This window comes from Macrobrachium nipponense, chromosome 7 (assembly GCF_015104395.2).
Source record: "Macrobrachium nipponense isolate FS-2020 chromosome 7, ASM1510439v2, whole genome shotgun sequence".
Taxonomy (NCBI): Eukaryota; Metazoa; Arthropoda; class Malacostraca; order Decapoda; family Palaemonidae; genus Macrobrachium; species Macrobrachium nipponense.
Genome location: NC_061109.1, coordinates 98,281,202 through 98,298,642, shown reverse-complemented (window position 1 = coordinate 98,298,642; position 17,441 = coordinate 98,281,202). Strand labels below are relative to the sequence as shown.

At 36.2% G+C, this 17,441-nt stretch overlaps 1 protein-coding gene across 3 annotated transcripts in view; it reads right to left on the bottom strand.

The window, feature by feature from the left end:
- LOC135217328 (alpha-N-acetylglucosaminidase-like) overlaps window positions 1-17,441 on the bottom strand; it is a 266,886-nt gene that overhangs the window by 31,838 nt on the left and 217,607 nt on the right. For all 3 annotated transcript variants that reach the window (XM_064253128.1, XM_064253129.1, XM_064253130.1), the window contains exons 15-17: window positions 5,951-6,544; window positions 1,383-1,450; window positions 221-341 (exon numbers count right to left, since the gene is read on the bottom strand). In XM_064253128.1, coding sequence (XP_064109198.1) covers window positions 221-341; window positions 1,383-1,450; window positions 5,951-6,544 — 783 coding nt within the window. The remainder of the gene's footprint in view (window positions 1-220; window positions 342-1,382; window positions 1,451-5,950; window positions 6,545-17,441) is intronic.

Below are 17,441 nucleotides of genomic sequence, written 5' to 3'. Positions count from 1 at the left end.
CCCACCCCCGCCCCTCACGCAAAGAGAAATCTGGAATGACGCCGCTACCGCGTACCCTTTTTGGATTTCCTAATCTGAGAGAACGCCGACTCTAAGAGGCACTGTCTGAGAATACTTAAAACATCCTAAGCAGTAGACTGTTTTCTATATAAAATGCATCTTTTCTGGCCTATACAATCTTCAGATGCAATGACTCGGGTCTTAGCTTTCGAATAAATACCTGTTCATTTGTAGCCCAAGACGCAGCATCTCGCGTCCAGGCACCTAAGAGGAAGTCGGGTGATGTGGCTAAGATAGAATCCATGTCCTCCAAAATGCTTTGCAAGTCACTGTTCGCAAGTCTGGAAAAGCAAAGTTTACTTTCGTTACGTGCCTGGGGAAACCATTGTCATTATTACCTTCGTAGGCCTGCAGAAGAGGGGAAACATGAAACAGTTCGACAGTGGAATATAGCCAATTTTAGGCAAAATTTCATTTTTAACTTTTTTCAGTATAATAATAATAATAATAATAATAATAATAATAATAATAATAATAATAATAATAATAATAATAATAATAATAATAAGCAAAAGGAATAAACCTTTCTTATCCAGGTACACTACCATTCAGTTCGAGCCATATTGTAAACGTAAGGAACAACTAGACCTATTCAGTGTATTTATCTGGAGTGATGTAAAAAATGAGGTATTTTTCTCCTTGGTATGAAGGAATGATGGATGTTACAGGCATCAATCTAAAATTTTCTTTTCCATATCAAATTCCTGCTGAGGTTCCAATTTCAAAGTTCTATCAATTGCATTTGTAATATTCCTCATAAGGCAAATACATCCAAAAATGTGATGAATCGACTCCGCGACTGTCTTCGATTTAGTTTCGAGCAATGTGAACAAACGGATCAATGAATAACTCTTGAGTACCTGTCTACGGAGTTACAATGGGCTAATCTGTTAACAAAAAAAGAAAAACTCTATATCAAGGATTCCTCTCTCTCTCTCTCTTCTCTCTCTCTCTCTCTCTCTCTCTCTCTCTCTCTCTCTCTCTCTTATGCATAATCTAACCAGCTTTTATTTTGAACAGAGATACATCTTACCTTCGATAGTAAAATTGATTGCTTAGCTTTCTTGTAAATAACTCTCGGAAAAGGATTCTCATTGCTGAAGGATGTGTGGTTTTTTCTATTAATATGAAGGAGGTCGTACAAACCAATAGTTTCTGAGAGCTTTGAAACTTGTATCTCCACGATAATGGCTATGGCTCATGGTTTGTGTACTTTAGTCTGGGAGTTGGAATAGTCCTGCCGAGGAATGTAATCACAGCGGAATAAAATCATGTTGATTTGAATACGTTTTAGAAGGTAAACAACTTGGCTGACAACTTACTGAACTCCGAATTTGTCGCCATCGTGGTAGTAGCCGATCATTCTAAGTGCCTCCTGGCCTCCAAGAATCTGCAGATGTGACAAGAAAAAGAATGTGAGTAATATCTTACTAAATATATTGCTAGAATGCGTGCAGCAACCATAGCTTTACTTATTTTTGTCTAATCTATCATGATAATTTGTTAAAATCAGGTTATAAGTTGTCTGAAGTATAATTCTTTTTATTTTTACAGTTTTGTCTTCATCTTGGGAAATAATGCTTTTCTCAAACAACTTTTAAACCGACGTATGGATTTCCATACTATTAAAGCACTGAGTGTTTCTTACATTGTCCTAGTTTATGGCAATACACTAAATTGATAGATGTGCTTAATTAAGCCGTTTTACTCTATGAAAAAAGACCAACTTCTTGCCTTTCCTCACACCGTTTCGAACAGGTAGTGCCTTATGACTTGTCTGTGACGCAGAGCCATCCCTCTTACTTAATTACTTTTTTTTAATTATACATCTGCATACAATATATTAATTTGCTTTAAAAACTTTCGCATGGCCAGGATAGGTAAAATAACATCCCTCTTACTTAATTATTTTTTTTTATAAATTATGCTGCATCTTTACACAATGCATTAATTTGCTTTAAAAAATTTCGCACGGGCCAGGATAGGTAAAATGACATATAACCATAAGGAACACAACCGCTTGAAAATGTATAGTGGAGGATACGCTATACCGATGTCACTGATACACGTTACCACTTTGGATGATGGTTGGGTGGCTAAACGCAGCTTTAACTTCATTTTCTCAAGTAAAAATGTTAATGAAATACACATGGCAATGCACAGTACTTCCGAAAATTGTGACGGAGTTTGAAACACTCAGTGCTTTAGTGGCATGGAAATCCATGAGTTGGTTTAAAAGTTGGCCTCTGGAATGCATTGTAGTTTCTGTTAGGACCAACTATCTTCTTTGTTTATTTGCACTAGGAAAAGAAATAAATAGTAATATTTTTCAACTGCAGAGTTTAAATAACTATTTGCGGTGTATACCAATCCACCTGCGCAAGTGTTGTACAAACAATGATGTTTCTGGATCATAAACAGCTCTCATATTTAAATCCTGACTATTTTCCTATTTTAACTTGAGATATTTTTTGCACTTATATTTGTTCCTTATCTTTTGTTATGCATAATGGTTATCATTTGGCTTCCATGAAGAGCCCCTGACTCCAGCTTCCCTCTCCGGTAAGGATATTGTATTTCCCTCATCAGCGAGTAAAAATATCCTTCCTTTTTTGTAATCGCCGCAACTTTTCTCAAGATTCACCACTCTAGTTCTTTATTATCTGTCATATGAAAGTTCAGTTTTTCTCATCTTTTGGAGATATCTTATCAAATTTTGTTTCTTCTCGATCTTTTTGTCATTGAATCATTTTCCCGTATGTAGTCTTCCCCACTTCCAAGTGGTTGTTCTTTGATTTCTTTTATAATGTCACTGCTTCTCCCTGCCCTCTTACGATTCTTGAACTCTTCTATACAGAATTTTTACCTTTTTCTTTGTTGTCTCACTTTCTCTTAATTATGCTTTATTTCTTTACGCTTAAACCCCTTATAACCCCTTTTTTCCCTTTGATCTTATGTGTCAAGAACAATACGATAATTAGAATTAGGCAATAATACCGGAAAGCGACATAGATATCATACATATCATGTGTGGACTTTTCTCCTTGAGAAAAGAGGGGTCAAAAGATGCTGCTACACTTCCTTTTAGTAAATGGGAATGAGGTTATCATCTCTGCCTTTCTCCCTGAAGTTGCAATTGACTAGAACGGTCTAACTGCCAGGTACCTGATTCACTGCTTGGAAGACAGGGAATTAATGGAACGCATTTAGATCATTCCGGCTTATCCAGGTATCAGACCCTGCTCATTAGTTCGTGGACCAAACATCATGATGAATGCAGAACGCCATTTACTAATTAACTACACCATACAGTCTTATCAAGCGAGATCCGCTCGGTAGTTGAGTAGGTAATTGCACTAGGTATATTTCGAGCAACCACTTTGTGGCAGTTTTAGCTTTCAGGAACTATGGATAGGGGTAATCCCTTCATCCTCTGTTCGTGATATGCTTAAAATGCAAAAGTGACACCTTTCAGAACAACCCAATCTAAAAGAATAGCATGCTGAATAGGCTATGCATATTGTTTCTGTGTTCTATGCTCCCTAAGAAGCTGATCTAACATTTTAGAAATGTGTAATTCAGAACACAGAAGTTTATCAAGATCCCCAGCCAGCCTTCAAGACAAAATCTGGGAAATCAGGGAGTTTTTTTTTTTTTTTTTTTTGTCCAATGCTTGAATCGTTTTGCTGTGGATTAGCTGGAAATCTGAACCTTGGTGTAAAACTACTATTCATCCAGGAGAGAAACCATGATTAAGTTCAGTGTCAGAACTTGAAAGGCTTCCAAGGTACAGAAACTCGAAAACTTCAATTTTTTTTTTTCAATAAAATGACGATATTAAGATTAGTTTTCTCTGCATTCAGATATTCACAATCATGATCCCCAGCGGTCATCTAGGTTTTAAAAAACGCAAGTGTAATGAGATTATCGTTCTGCTGGCAGGGATACAGAGGCATTGAGTAGCACAGCATCTGCACTTGACTTAAGTGAAATTTGACCCAAACCAGAGCGAGCACTTTAGTCTCTTTGCTCTAAATTTTTTGGTACATGCCAGCTGAGCCATTTCCCTGGAGTCATTTTTTAACGCGTGTGAATGTTCAAGTCAAAATTGAACAAATCAGAGAATTCAGTAACGATTTTTATAAAAATAGCTTCACATGATCTAGAAATCCAGCTCTTAGGCGTTGTGATGATGGACTTTGCAGCTAAACCTGGGTTCGACCGCGACTCTTTGTCTTTCAAGTTGGCACTACCAGTGATCCCAATATATTTATCTCTTTTATTTTGTCATTGCTCCTCTATGATTTCTGCGGATAACTTTTCTTTAAAAATGAAATAATTAATGGTAAATATTGCAAATATTGTCATATAAATTAAATGAAACTAGCAAACTAAACGCACCCATCTCTCAAGCATATAGCTACATTGTTACAACTATTATCAATACTTGCTGTTTCCGCTTACTAACGCCTAACATAGTTTTCATTTTTACTAATATAACTTTGGCGTGCATGTTTATGCATATAGTGTGTTTTTGAAGACTTTTGATTGCATGCCTAAAACTTAATGTAAATTGATGGCCAACGGGCAGATAAAACGTAATAATTATAAATTGGCAGAAACTGCATTTTAACTATTTAGAAATTATAGTAATCACAAGGATAATGGTACTGATAATTATGCACATAAACAGGTTAGTATAGAAATTGTCGCATACTATATGTACACACACACACACACACACACACCCATATATATATATATATATATATATATATAGATATATATATATAATATGATATATATATATATATATATATGAGCTATGTATATGTGTGTGTGTGTGCGCGCGCACGCGTGTACGTCTATGTATCTGTGGAAAGATCTGAAAATGGACGTAAGGAAAGAAGGAAAGAACGAGAACAAGGATACCGATACCAACACTGAGCCTCTGATGCCCTATCGGGGGAGTGTGTGCTTTTCGGTCACCCTTGTTACCTGTCACCTGATCCCGACCGCGTGCCCATCCGACCACCTACGTATAACTTCATCTCTGGCCTGGTGGCGTATCAAAACAGATCAGATCCCGCGAATAAAGTTCGCAGAGCAAGAGAGCTCGCGTCAGCGCCCGGGTGGTTTAATTTTCGAAGTGGCGAATAGAGCTCATTTGTCTCCAAGCGCCTGTGTAAGAGTGTCCTTACTCAATGGAAGTACAGACACAATTTGCTTCAGTAAAAATAGCCTTTGGCTCATGATCTGCGCTTACTCTCTCGTGGCAAAAATTAACAATGATGATGATGGTGGTCAACAATCATTCGAATTACATTGCTGCAGTTTTGTCAGTAGCAATCTCGAGTAACTGTGAACCGAAGGCGAGAAAAACTTAGGATACGACAAAGGAAACTATAAAACTGACAGACCTCATTTGGTTTCTTACCTAAAAAAATCATCATTATTTAATAAACATTTCTTGAAAGAAACTATGTGTGTGTGTGTGTATGTGTGTGTGTGAATACTAATGCGAGAATATGTTTTCTGCATTATGTGGTATGTGGCCATTTGATACAATTATATTTGTAAACATACATGAAAATAAAAATAAATACCTCAAAATGCCACCCATGTATGTCAGTGTGTTTTTTCTGTTTCACCTCCAGTACGGAGTAGCTCTGTGGCGGTCTCAGGGAAAATATAAAAGAAAAGTTATCATTCTTATTTCTTCGATGTACTACATTAGAATTGGTTCTGCCATGAAACCAGGCTGGCACTCAGAATATAAACAGGAAATTTCCATAAATGAGACTGATGGCCCCAAACCTAAAAACTGTATCGATTAGGGAAGTTGGGTTTTAAGGATAAAAAAAAAATAAATAAAATATTTAACACTTACTTGAAGTACTTGTCGCGTCATGTCCACTAAGTCATGCAAGAAAGTTGGCTCTCTCCTCGGAGCTGCCACATACCGTGACCTGGACTCATCAGCAACTTTTATTTTCATCGGAATGTCGGTCTCTTTTGCCCTCATGCGAAGGCTGCCTGGAATTGCTCCAGAAAAATCCGACTTCTGCATATTTCCCTCTCCGCGAGAATGGCTCGTCATGGAAGCTTTGTTTTGAACACTGATATCTTCGCGTGGCAGAGTTCCGGCTGGTCGAGTGACTGCTTTTTCCCTGCATTTCTTCATCGAGGACCCTGTGCTTTTGTTCGAATCATGGAGGGACGACCTCTCAGTATCTGTTGAAACAGATTGCCCAACTTCTTCATCTTCTACCTCTTCCTCTTTTTCTTTATGCTCCTGCAATTCTTCCTCCAGGAATTCTTGTGACTCGCTCAATTCTTGACCTTGTGATATTGCTTTCTCTGTCTCAGAATCACTACCATATTGCTCAGCAGTTCCAAATCCGTCACTTCTTCCATACACTACGAGTGTCGCTTCAATGAAAAGGTCCCATGCTTTCACTACGTCATCTACAGAGTACCATATCTGGAAAAGAAAATATAACTAATAAAATTTGGATGAGAGCAATTCATGGTCAATTAGTAATATATATACAGTGATGCTAGAATTATCAAAATGTAACACTGGAGTATTTAGGATAAAAAAAGCTAAAGATTGGAGACGAGAAAGTCTAGAATGCTAATCAGAAAAAACTCAAAAGTTTTCTTTAAAGTTTGCATGTTATTTTTACGTGCAACAGGAACTGCTCATCTAAAAAGCAAGCCTTCATTTGTACCAATCAAGCAAGCAATTGCAAGCGAAAATTAAAAATACATGCATCTTTTTATCCCTAACATCTCTGAATGAACAGCTAATTCTCAGGATAAAAAATAAGACAAAAAATTTAAAATACGCTTGTATCAAAATGCACTAAAAAGTGGAAAATAACTTTGTTGAGACATCAGGATTTTCTTACTATCAATCATGTCTACAAAAATAAAAGCCTGGACGCCAAATATGGAAGTGCTACAATAAAATACAAAAAAAATAAAAATTGTATTCTTTGTAGAATTTCTTTCCATGTTTGGCGCCACGCGTTTATTTTTGTAGACATGATTAATTGCAAGAAAACCCTGGTGTCTCAAAAGATTTGCTTTTCACTTTTTAGTGCATTTTAATTTTTAAAAGCGTGTTTGGTTTTTTTATTTCATACTTTCCAGCTTTAAGAGAAATTGTAACAGCTTTATTATTGTAGTTAACGAAACTGATATCCTGTTGAGCCAAAAAATGTTTAAAAAATCTGCAGAGTTAATAACTTATCCTACCGAGTCAAAGAAAGTATAAAAATCCGTAGAGTTATTAACTTTTCTACCGTGTCGAAGAAATTGTGAAAAATCCGAAGAGTTTCATACAAATCCTGAGATGCTGGGAGATATCACTGTACAGGTCATTAGAGGTCACTACTGACCTACTGATCATTTAATGTTGTGTTGTCATGCAAAATTTCACGTCCATCGGACGAAGGGAACAAGTCGAAAATTGAGTTACAACTTTTGACCCAAACAGAGAGACGGACGCAGAAGTAAAGTTAGATAAAAAGGATGTAAAAAATATACTTGTTTTAGAATAGTTTTAATCATCATCCTTCGAAAAAAAGAGAAGGAAAAAACCCAATGAAGCTTTCAATTTTCCTCCATATGAATCATTTTCATCGACGTTTGTATGAAAGTTACGAGACTAATACAAATTTTCCTCTCAAAAATGAAGGAGTGAAACAGTGGGATATTAAAAGAAGGAAAATAAATTTTTCTCTTCATATGCAGATACGTTCTCATTTCCATCTGCCTTTCATTCATAACGCCCGCCAGATTTAGAATAGGACGCAGCAGTGCCAATCCTTTTTAAGAATAGTCTCGCGCCCGAAGAGGCGTTGCGTGACATATGATGACATCTTACCGGCGAAAAGGTAATAAATGAAATTCCAGTTATCCTTTAAACCGAAAAACTTAGTCTACTTATATATCGTTACTGATATGTTGCCTACTTTTTAGGGTTTCTCTTCCCATATTTACTATGGGGCAAAAAAATTCATTGATCGTTTTGTATTAATTGGCGAGACAGATATAGATACGTAGACAGACGGTTACTTCTTATCACCTCTATTTGATGCACTTGTGGGGTACACCGCTAGCAGGATTTATAAGAATATGCAAAGAATAGAAAGGTGGATGGCAATATTCGCCAATACCACAATCTCTCATTATAATCCAGTCAAATGCTGCTATTCAATTTCCTAGCTTCCACAATCATTTCCCACCCATGCTTGTGAATATTTTCGAGTTTGAAACCAGTCAATGAAACAAATCAGTCCTCTTTATACACATACACACACACACACACATTTATGTGTGTGTGTTTGTATTTATGTACTATATATATACATATATTATATATATATATATATATATATATATATATATATATATATATATATATATATGGTCAGGGAGACCTTACCTTACAGACCTTACATCTTGCTCGGGTTGCCCCAGGTCCCTCAGTGTGAGGTACCTCTAATTTCTACCAGAGAGTTGCTAGTACATCTTCCGGTACATTTTGCATCTTCCAATCTTGGATGGTCTGGGATGCAGTTTAGATATTTGTCGAGCTTATTCTTAAACACATCTACGCTCACTCCTGATATATTCTTCAGATGAGCTGGCAACGCATTGAATAGGCGCTGCATTATCGATGCTGGTGCGTATTGGATTAATGACCTGTGTGCTTTCCTTATTTTTCCTGGTATAGTTTTGGGCACTATTAATCTACCTCTGCTTGCTCTTTCTGATATTTTTAGCTCCATGATGTTTTCGGCTATTCCTTCTATCTGTTTCCATGCCTGAATTATCATGTAGCGTTCTCTTCTCCTTTCTAGACTATATAATTTTGAGGATGGTAGTCTTTCCCAGTAGTCAAGATCCTTAACTTCTTCTATTCTACCTGTAAAGGACCTTTGTACACTCTCTATTTGTGCAATATCCTTTTGATAGTGTGGGTACCATATCATATTGCAATATTCAAGTGAAAATATGTTTTATAAAGCATAATCATGTGTTCAGCTTTTCTTGTTTTGAAGTGCCGTAGCAACATTCGCATTTTTACTCAACATTTTGCGAATAGAATTGCTATTTGATCATTGCATAACATGTTCCTATTCATCATCACGCCAAGGTCTTTAACTGCTTCCTTATTTGTGATTGTCTCATTATTAGGTCCCCTATATGCATATAGCTTTCCTTCTCTGTCTCCATAATTTATTGATTCAAATTTATCAGAGTTAAATACCATCCTATTTACCTCTGCCCAATCATATACTTTGTTAAGGTCTCTTTGTAGCGCGTTCCTATCTTCATCACAAGTAATTTCTCTACTTATTCTTGTGTCATCGGCGAAACTACTCACTACCGAGTCCTTAACATTACTGTCTATGTCTGCAATCATAATAACAAACAGTAATGCAGCTAACACCGTACCTTGTGGCACACCGGATATTACCTTAGCTTCATCCGATTTCTCATCGTTTGCAATAACTATCTGTTTTCTGTTTTGTAAAAATTCTTTTAACCATCTTCCTACTTTATCCACTATATTATGTTTTCTAATTTTCTTCGCTAATATATTATGATCTACCTTGTCAAAAGCCTTTGCAAAGTCTAGATAAACCACATATGTTTCATTTCCGCTTTTCATATTTTTGTATATGTTCTCACGGTGGACTAACAGTTGGGTTTGTGTACTTTTTCCATGTACGAAACCATGTTGTCCTATATCAAATAAATTATTTTTTATTAAATCTTTCATAATATTTTTCTTCATTACCCTTTCATACACTTTCATAATATGTGATGTTAGACTCACAGGCCTATAATTACTTGCCTCTAGTCTTGATCCACTTTTGAAAGTAGGGGGTAATATATGCTAATTGTGCTATCATAAATCTTGCCTGTATCTACACTTTGTCTTAGTAATATTGCAAGTGGCTTTGCGATAGAATGAACTACTTTCTTTAACAAAATAGCAGGGACACCATCAGGCCCTGCTGCAGCTCCATTTTTAATTTCATTAATAGCCTGCACAATATCAGCTTCATTAATATCTATGTCTGCTAAATATTCACTATTTTCATTCCTTACTTCTATATCATTATCTTCATTATCAATTCTAGGGGTGAATTCTCTCTTATATCATTTTGCCAATATATTGCATATTTCCTTTTTTTCATTCGTTAATCTCCCTTCAATTCTTACAGGGCCTATTTCTATTCTTATTTTATTCATCTTTTTCGCATACGAGTACAATAGTTTGGGTTTTGCTTGTTATTTACTAGGGTTTTTTCTTCCAAGTCCCGTTTCTCATTTTCTTTTGATTGTATAATCTTTTGTTCTGCATTTTCTATCTTACTTTTTATTTCGATCACTTTCCATGCATTTTTTTCTTTTGAAAGACCTTTTTCCCCTTTCTGATTCTTTGGAACAAGATCCTTCTGTCTCTTGGTATGCATGACTGATGTTTACTTTTCTTCTTCGGTATATATTTATCCACTATTTTCTCTAATATTTTATATAATATCTCCGTATTTACCTTTATATCATCTCTTACGAAAATGTTATCCCAATCTTTGTTTAATTCTTCATTTATTTCTGACCATTTTATATTTTTACTGTAGAAGTTGTATTTTCCATATCCCTCCCACTTTTTCATTTCTTGCTTATCCCTGTTTTCACTTACTTTGGAATGGACTGTTAATTCTATGACATTATGGTCTGAAATACTCGCATTATAAACTATTTTTTCGTTCACAAATACTAGGTCTAAAGTATTTTCCTTTCTTGTTGGCAGGTGATTTATTTGTTGAATGTTTTATTCTAGTAGCATATCTAATAGCTTTTCGAATTGCCTCTTATCTTCTGCACTACTATTACTCTCTTTTTTATATGTATAAATACAACCACAATCTCCTATTCGTTCTTTCCAGTCTACGAAAGGAAAGTTAAAGTCTCCGGATAGGAGAATAGTCCAGTCCTTGTGATTTCTACATAAATCATCCAATTTTTCTACTATTGTGTCAAACTCTTTAGTATTAGGGGGTATATATATTAGAGAGAGAGAGAGAGAGAGAGAGAGAGAGAGGAGAGGAGGAGGAGACGAGAGAGAGAGAGAGAGAGAGAGAGAGAGAGAGAGAGAGAGTCGCCATAATAGTAAATGAAATAAACAAAACATATGGGTTCAGCTGACATACCCTCGGCGTTTAAAGATCATGAAGATGATTTCTTTAAAAAAGTCCCAACATTTATAAATAGAATCAAAATAACATTGAATGGCCCTTGCAGTATATGTTCACTAGTCAGTGAGGAAGCTCTCCCATGCCCAGAGGTCGTAATGCCTTTGTTAAAATTGATGCTGCCCATTGCAAAGGTGGCCCACATTTGAAGCAGAGAGAACTACTCCCAATTCTCATGACTCAATCAATAATGACCTGGTCATTTCTCATACTGTAATATTTACGTTTCTATTCAGACAATCCTTTTTCAGCGAATATATACAACCGTAAAGGAAATAACCATATATTCGAGAATTCTGGTTGGAGGGCCAAATTCCTTTTATTATGGTTAACCTAGTCAGTCTAGTCTTATGTCCATGCATTTTTTCAACAATGCAGACGGTTTCTTTCGGAATGATCGAGAAATCATGATAATGCAATTATTCTACTTGCTTCATCTTAAGGACACAAGTCAATACTAAGACACCGGGAATGATATTCCCATCCCTACGGTGAAAGGATTCCAGGAACGCCTAGCCGTGACCCGAATGCAAAGGCCTTCCTATCGTATGAATAGCGGATCACTCGCTCGAATTCATCTAGAATAGTTGGGTCAGGCGGTTCCATATCCTCCGCTGCTCATTTTCCCTTTCGGTCTGCATTTCGGGATGAAAGGAAGTAATCGGTTTGGCTTCGTCATACAAATCGGAACACATGTGCCTTGCGGCGAATATTAATTCACCACAAGCGGGCCTTTTGTGGAATGTTAATTAAATTTGATTAGTTATTTTCCTATAAATCGCACGCAAAAGCAATAACTTCCTGTGTGTATTTATTAAATGTGCCTAGTGCATAGAAATTTACATTCAAGCAAATCCCTCCATATACATTATATTCATTTAAACTAATAAAGATTATAATGACTTTCCTGGATTTCATTAACGTTGAAAAAATTAGTATTTAATTCCTAAGCTGGCAATACAATATCTTTCCCCTCGCCTTTGATTAAATATGCAGAGCTAAAAGCTAGTTCTCGGAAATAAACTGATAAATAATGATTTTACTTTTCGATATAAGAAGAAGGAAATAGTGCTTGTACGGGACATTAGTCAGTGACGGTTATTTTCCATCTAAGAGTAGTAAAAGAGAGAGAGAGAGAGAGAGAGAGAGAGAGAGAGAGAGAGAGCGTGATTAACATAGTTTATGGATATATCAGTAGACCTCATAACTGAAAAGATCACTCCTGCCGCCGTGAGTTTCCAGTAAGTGTTGTATAATGAAGTTCATAATTGAAACTATTATATTATGAATGTTAATGTGACGGTGGAAATGGACACCGAGAGTGAGAGAGCCGATTGACAAATCTGGATTTGCGCAGGCAGCGCTGTCACACCTGCCCTATATTTTGTCACTATGACCAGACTAATTGCACTCTTTATACATTTTCCATATTTATTTTGAAATAAATGAATCAATTTCATATATTCCATGGCTGATATTCATATTCTTACTAAGTCTTTCTTTTGTACAACGGTTGTGTTATATTCGTTTCCAACATATTAGATTAAACAGATGTTTTTTTTTTTCTTTTTATTCTCGCTGCTAATGTTCCGTTAGCTGTGTGAATGTTCGGTTACACTGCTTTGCTACTGTGTGGAATTCACCCTCATCTATAAAGACTTGTAGAAAACCCAGAAGGAAGTATACCCTTTTGGCCCCATCTACATCAAAAGGGGAAAAGTGCATGATAAAAATAGATAAAATATGAATATACTATTTCCAAGTAAGAGTGGAAACTCGTTTTACTTATATTTTCAATATCATAACATCAGAACAATACTGAATTTTGTAGAGCATAAAAGGATAAGAGAATAATCATCCTCTTCAAAAGATGCGAACAATGAGAAAAGTTAACAAAGTATACGGCGGAATGGATACAGAGTCATGTGTTCAGCGACCGAGTTCTTTTGTTGTGTATTCTAGCTATGTAAACCAAGGATGAAATAACATGCACTGTAATAATCCTGCCAAATTACATGACTCTTTCAAGCAAAAAGAAAAATGAACGGGGACGTATAAATGCTAAACAGACACTGCATCGAATCCAAAGCTCAAAGGATTAACAAAGGAAGCATACAATTTCCCTGAGAAAGTCTTGCATTTGTTTTGACGTCTAAAAATGGAGTTTAAGCCACTGAAATCATTTAGATTAAAGGAACTTCTCCATGAAAAACAGTGAAGGATGATGTCCATATGATGCCAAAGACTTATAATAACTCCGAGCAGTGGCCTGAGGGCCAAGGGATCATTTAGAGAAGTGCTTAGGTATATTCCTTTAAATAATTATATTAGTTACTTATTTCGCTATGCTATCTCATACCCAAATAAATATGGCAGTCAAACATCAAATACAAGGAATGACATTTTTTTGCATGTTTCCATATGCACAGCAAACAGAAATATTATTTATATTGGCCACTGATACCTTTGTATCTCATTTAATAATCATCTCTTACAATATTAACCTCCTAAATGAGGTTGCACTCCCCCCCCCCACCTCTCTCTTCTCTCTCTCTCTCTCTCTCTCTCTCTCTCTCTCTCTCGTCTCTCTCTCTCTCTCTCTCTCTCTCCCTCACTCTACAAATGATTGAAGGGCAAGTCGTCTGGTCAATAACAATATCCTCGCCTTCCCTCGAGAGTCTTTCTTTCCGTTACGTGACGGAGTCTCTGCATATTTCCCTGGGGAATTACATCAGCCATTATTTAATACCGATTACAAAACCTCGTTGCACCCTGCACGTGATTAAAACATTTTGTGGAATGAGAGTAAAGTTGATTAATAAAATATCTTTGTCCCTTACATTTAAACTGAATTGTTTGGGATGTAGTTGAACAACTTTTTAATTCATTCCTGTACTGCTTTGCTGACAATTTGTTTTATTAATGATTTAATTTGAAATATCCTTAGTTATTTTACGATGACCTTAGTAATCTGTCCATTCTTGTTCATATATGCAACTTAATAAACCACATTAAGATGTTAACTTAGTTTATTTCGTTTGAAATATATGTCATGATGTTTTGTATCCAACGACACAAACTACTGTAAGTCACAATAAAATAGTGGGGGGAAATTCTCACTCTCATCAAGAAACCACATCGTCAATAACTATGGGAATAGGTTAAAAATGTGTCGGGGGCATTATCTGCAGTTATTCCACAAAACAATTAACTTTACACACGCAAGGGAAATTTATAGAAAGTTGTTTATTTCCATAAAGATGCTTCAGTCAGGTATGTAACAGTTATTTCTTAATTTCTAAGTAATAATTGTAGAAACTAGGAAAATCTTTTCGTCATAAACAGTTTTTTTTATTATTATTTATTATGAGCGCTAGTGTACCCTAATCTCCCGAATCTTGCGTCTTCATTAAAAATCTTATAGAGGTTAAAAAAAACCTATACATAAAGCTTATTTTCCTCTATAAACTGAAGAGGTTTGTATACTTAGTTTGTGACGAATCCTTCCATTTTCCTTTCCAACTCCTGGATGGGACAAAACCATCCCACTGCCTCGAGGGTGTTTTCAACTGCTACTCCCTCAATGAAGACCAAAACTTGGGAACTTTGTAGGTTACTTTGTTTATGTGTATTAAAAGGGGATTAGTGCGGCCATAATTATTGCTTTTTAATTGAGAGTTGCATACACTCAGCGAAGTTTTAAATATATTTCTTATGTTAAAATAAACCATATCAATGCACAGGTGCAGTAAATACAATTCACATTAGTTTAAGGACTAAAGGTTAGTTGGAAATCTTGCAAAAATGTAAGGTTATTACACCTCTTACATTAAAAAAGTAGGTGGCTAATGTTCAAGCATGGTTTAATATGACTGACGTCCTCAGCAAGGCTTTAAAACCAAGTTAAGTAAAACATGCACATTCTACTATAGCCAGAGATATAAAAAGTGTAAAAGTGATCTTACTAGAAAAAATGGCCTGTCTATGACATAAGGAAAGTTTTATTTTTCAAAATTAATCAAGCTGTAATTCTTATGAATATGTCCTAATCCACCCACATTTTTGGGGGGACCCATTGATAATAGCATTATCGTGTACGAGTACTGCGTATTAGAATAATTTTATTACTCAAGACAATTAAGGGATATAAGAACCATTTCAATGTTTCGTAATTATGTTAGATCTCTCTCTCTCTCTCTCTCTCTCTCTCTCTCTCTCTCTCTCTCTCTATATATATATATATATATATATATATATATATATATATATATATATATATATATATATATAATCTCTAACCCAAGTTCAATGCATCTATATTTTACAAGTTGCCCCTTCCACTTGGAAAAGAACCTATTCTCTCCATTCTCCCTTTTTCTTTTGAAAAGCTATCCTCTTCTCCCATTGGTGCTCGGAATTACCCCCTACAGAGCGACCTCTTTAAAAGGCCTTGGATCCAGGAGAAGAGTTGACAGGCACTGCTGTAGTCACTGGAGAATGAAGAAGGGCCTGTAATCATCCACACCGACTCAAAGTCCTCAATGCAAGCCTTGCAACAACAGAAAAATAAAGAAAACAAGGCACTGCTGGCTGGAATTAAAACACTGCTGCACCAGCACAGCGAAAGAGGAAGACCTGTCACCTTAAACTGGATACCCAGTCACATAGGAATTCCAGGCAACAAGAGGGCCGATGAGCTAACCAAAAGTACAAAACACATTGACAGAGTGCAAATACATATACAACCTGCACTGCAACAAATCAAGAATGCAATGAAACTACTCTGCAAAGAAAACTTGCTAAAAGACCATCATGAGTGGGTAGAAAAGAACTCTCCGTCTGCCAGATGGTATAAGACATCGACTGATCTAGTGCCTCCTACCAGAGACAGGCACACACCAAGAAAACTTGCTGTGATCATCCAGAGACTCAGGCTAGGATATAAAGCCTGCTGGGAAATCGTGGAAAACAGTGTCAGACCATGTGCACACTGTCAAGAAGAAACACAGCAACCACTCCTTCACTAACTGCTGGAATGCATAGAAACAGCACAGCTAATAGGTGCAGCACAAATTGAATTACTTGCACAAGATGCTGACCATGCAGCTGCCACAGTCACAAAAACAATCATTGAAAACTTAGAAGAGCATGCCCAGATGCTCTACAACCTACCTCCACCAAGGTAAATAAACTAAAAGTAACATCAATCACCCTCATCACATCCCCTCACTGAAAAGCTCTATCCACATCATCCACTATCATTCTTTTAAACTTTACATCATCCTTCCCCTGTTCACTCCTATCTCTACAACTAAAAATATTTCCAATTTCATAAAACTAACCATGAACCTAATGAATCATTTCAGATCACCTACGGGCCGAACAAGGGAAAGGCCCGTGCCAACAAGAAGTGTTGGCGTAATACAACAACAACAAACAAGAGAAGAGCTCTCAGAAGAACACTAGACCTCAGAGAGGCAAGATCTCTTGCCCTGACCAGACGTCTCCCCCCCACCCCCCCCCCCCCCCCCTTCTAGCCTGCTTTCCATGCTTTGGGAAGCCAAAGTATCTTTTTTAAGTCCATAGTGTCCTGACTTGGAGAAGAAGACATCCTGCATCCTCATTAAAAGACAAACGTTGTGCCTGGCTGTGGTAGAACTTGGAAGTCCTTCAAGCTCGCAATTTTGCTCCGTTGCGCAATTTTCCTAAACACTGCTCCCCCCACGTGTCCTGGTAGACTGAGAGAAGTTCTACCCTTGTGTTTCCTGGACCTCGGTAAATTTATGTAAATACAGTGCTTTTAAAACTAGAGTCCAGCTTTTATGTAAAAATTCCTCCCTCTTCAACCTTTTTTTTTTTTTTTGTTCAAACCCCTCGTCCTCTAGTCAAGGCCTAAATCTTCAATGTAAGTGTATTTTCTGGGAGGAGACGAGGTGGAATTTTTGAATAATGTATATATATAGATATATATATATATATATATATATATATATTATATATGATATATATATATATATTATATATATTATTACGTATATATATATATAAATATATATATATATATATATATATATATACGTATATATATATATATTATATATA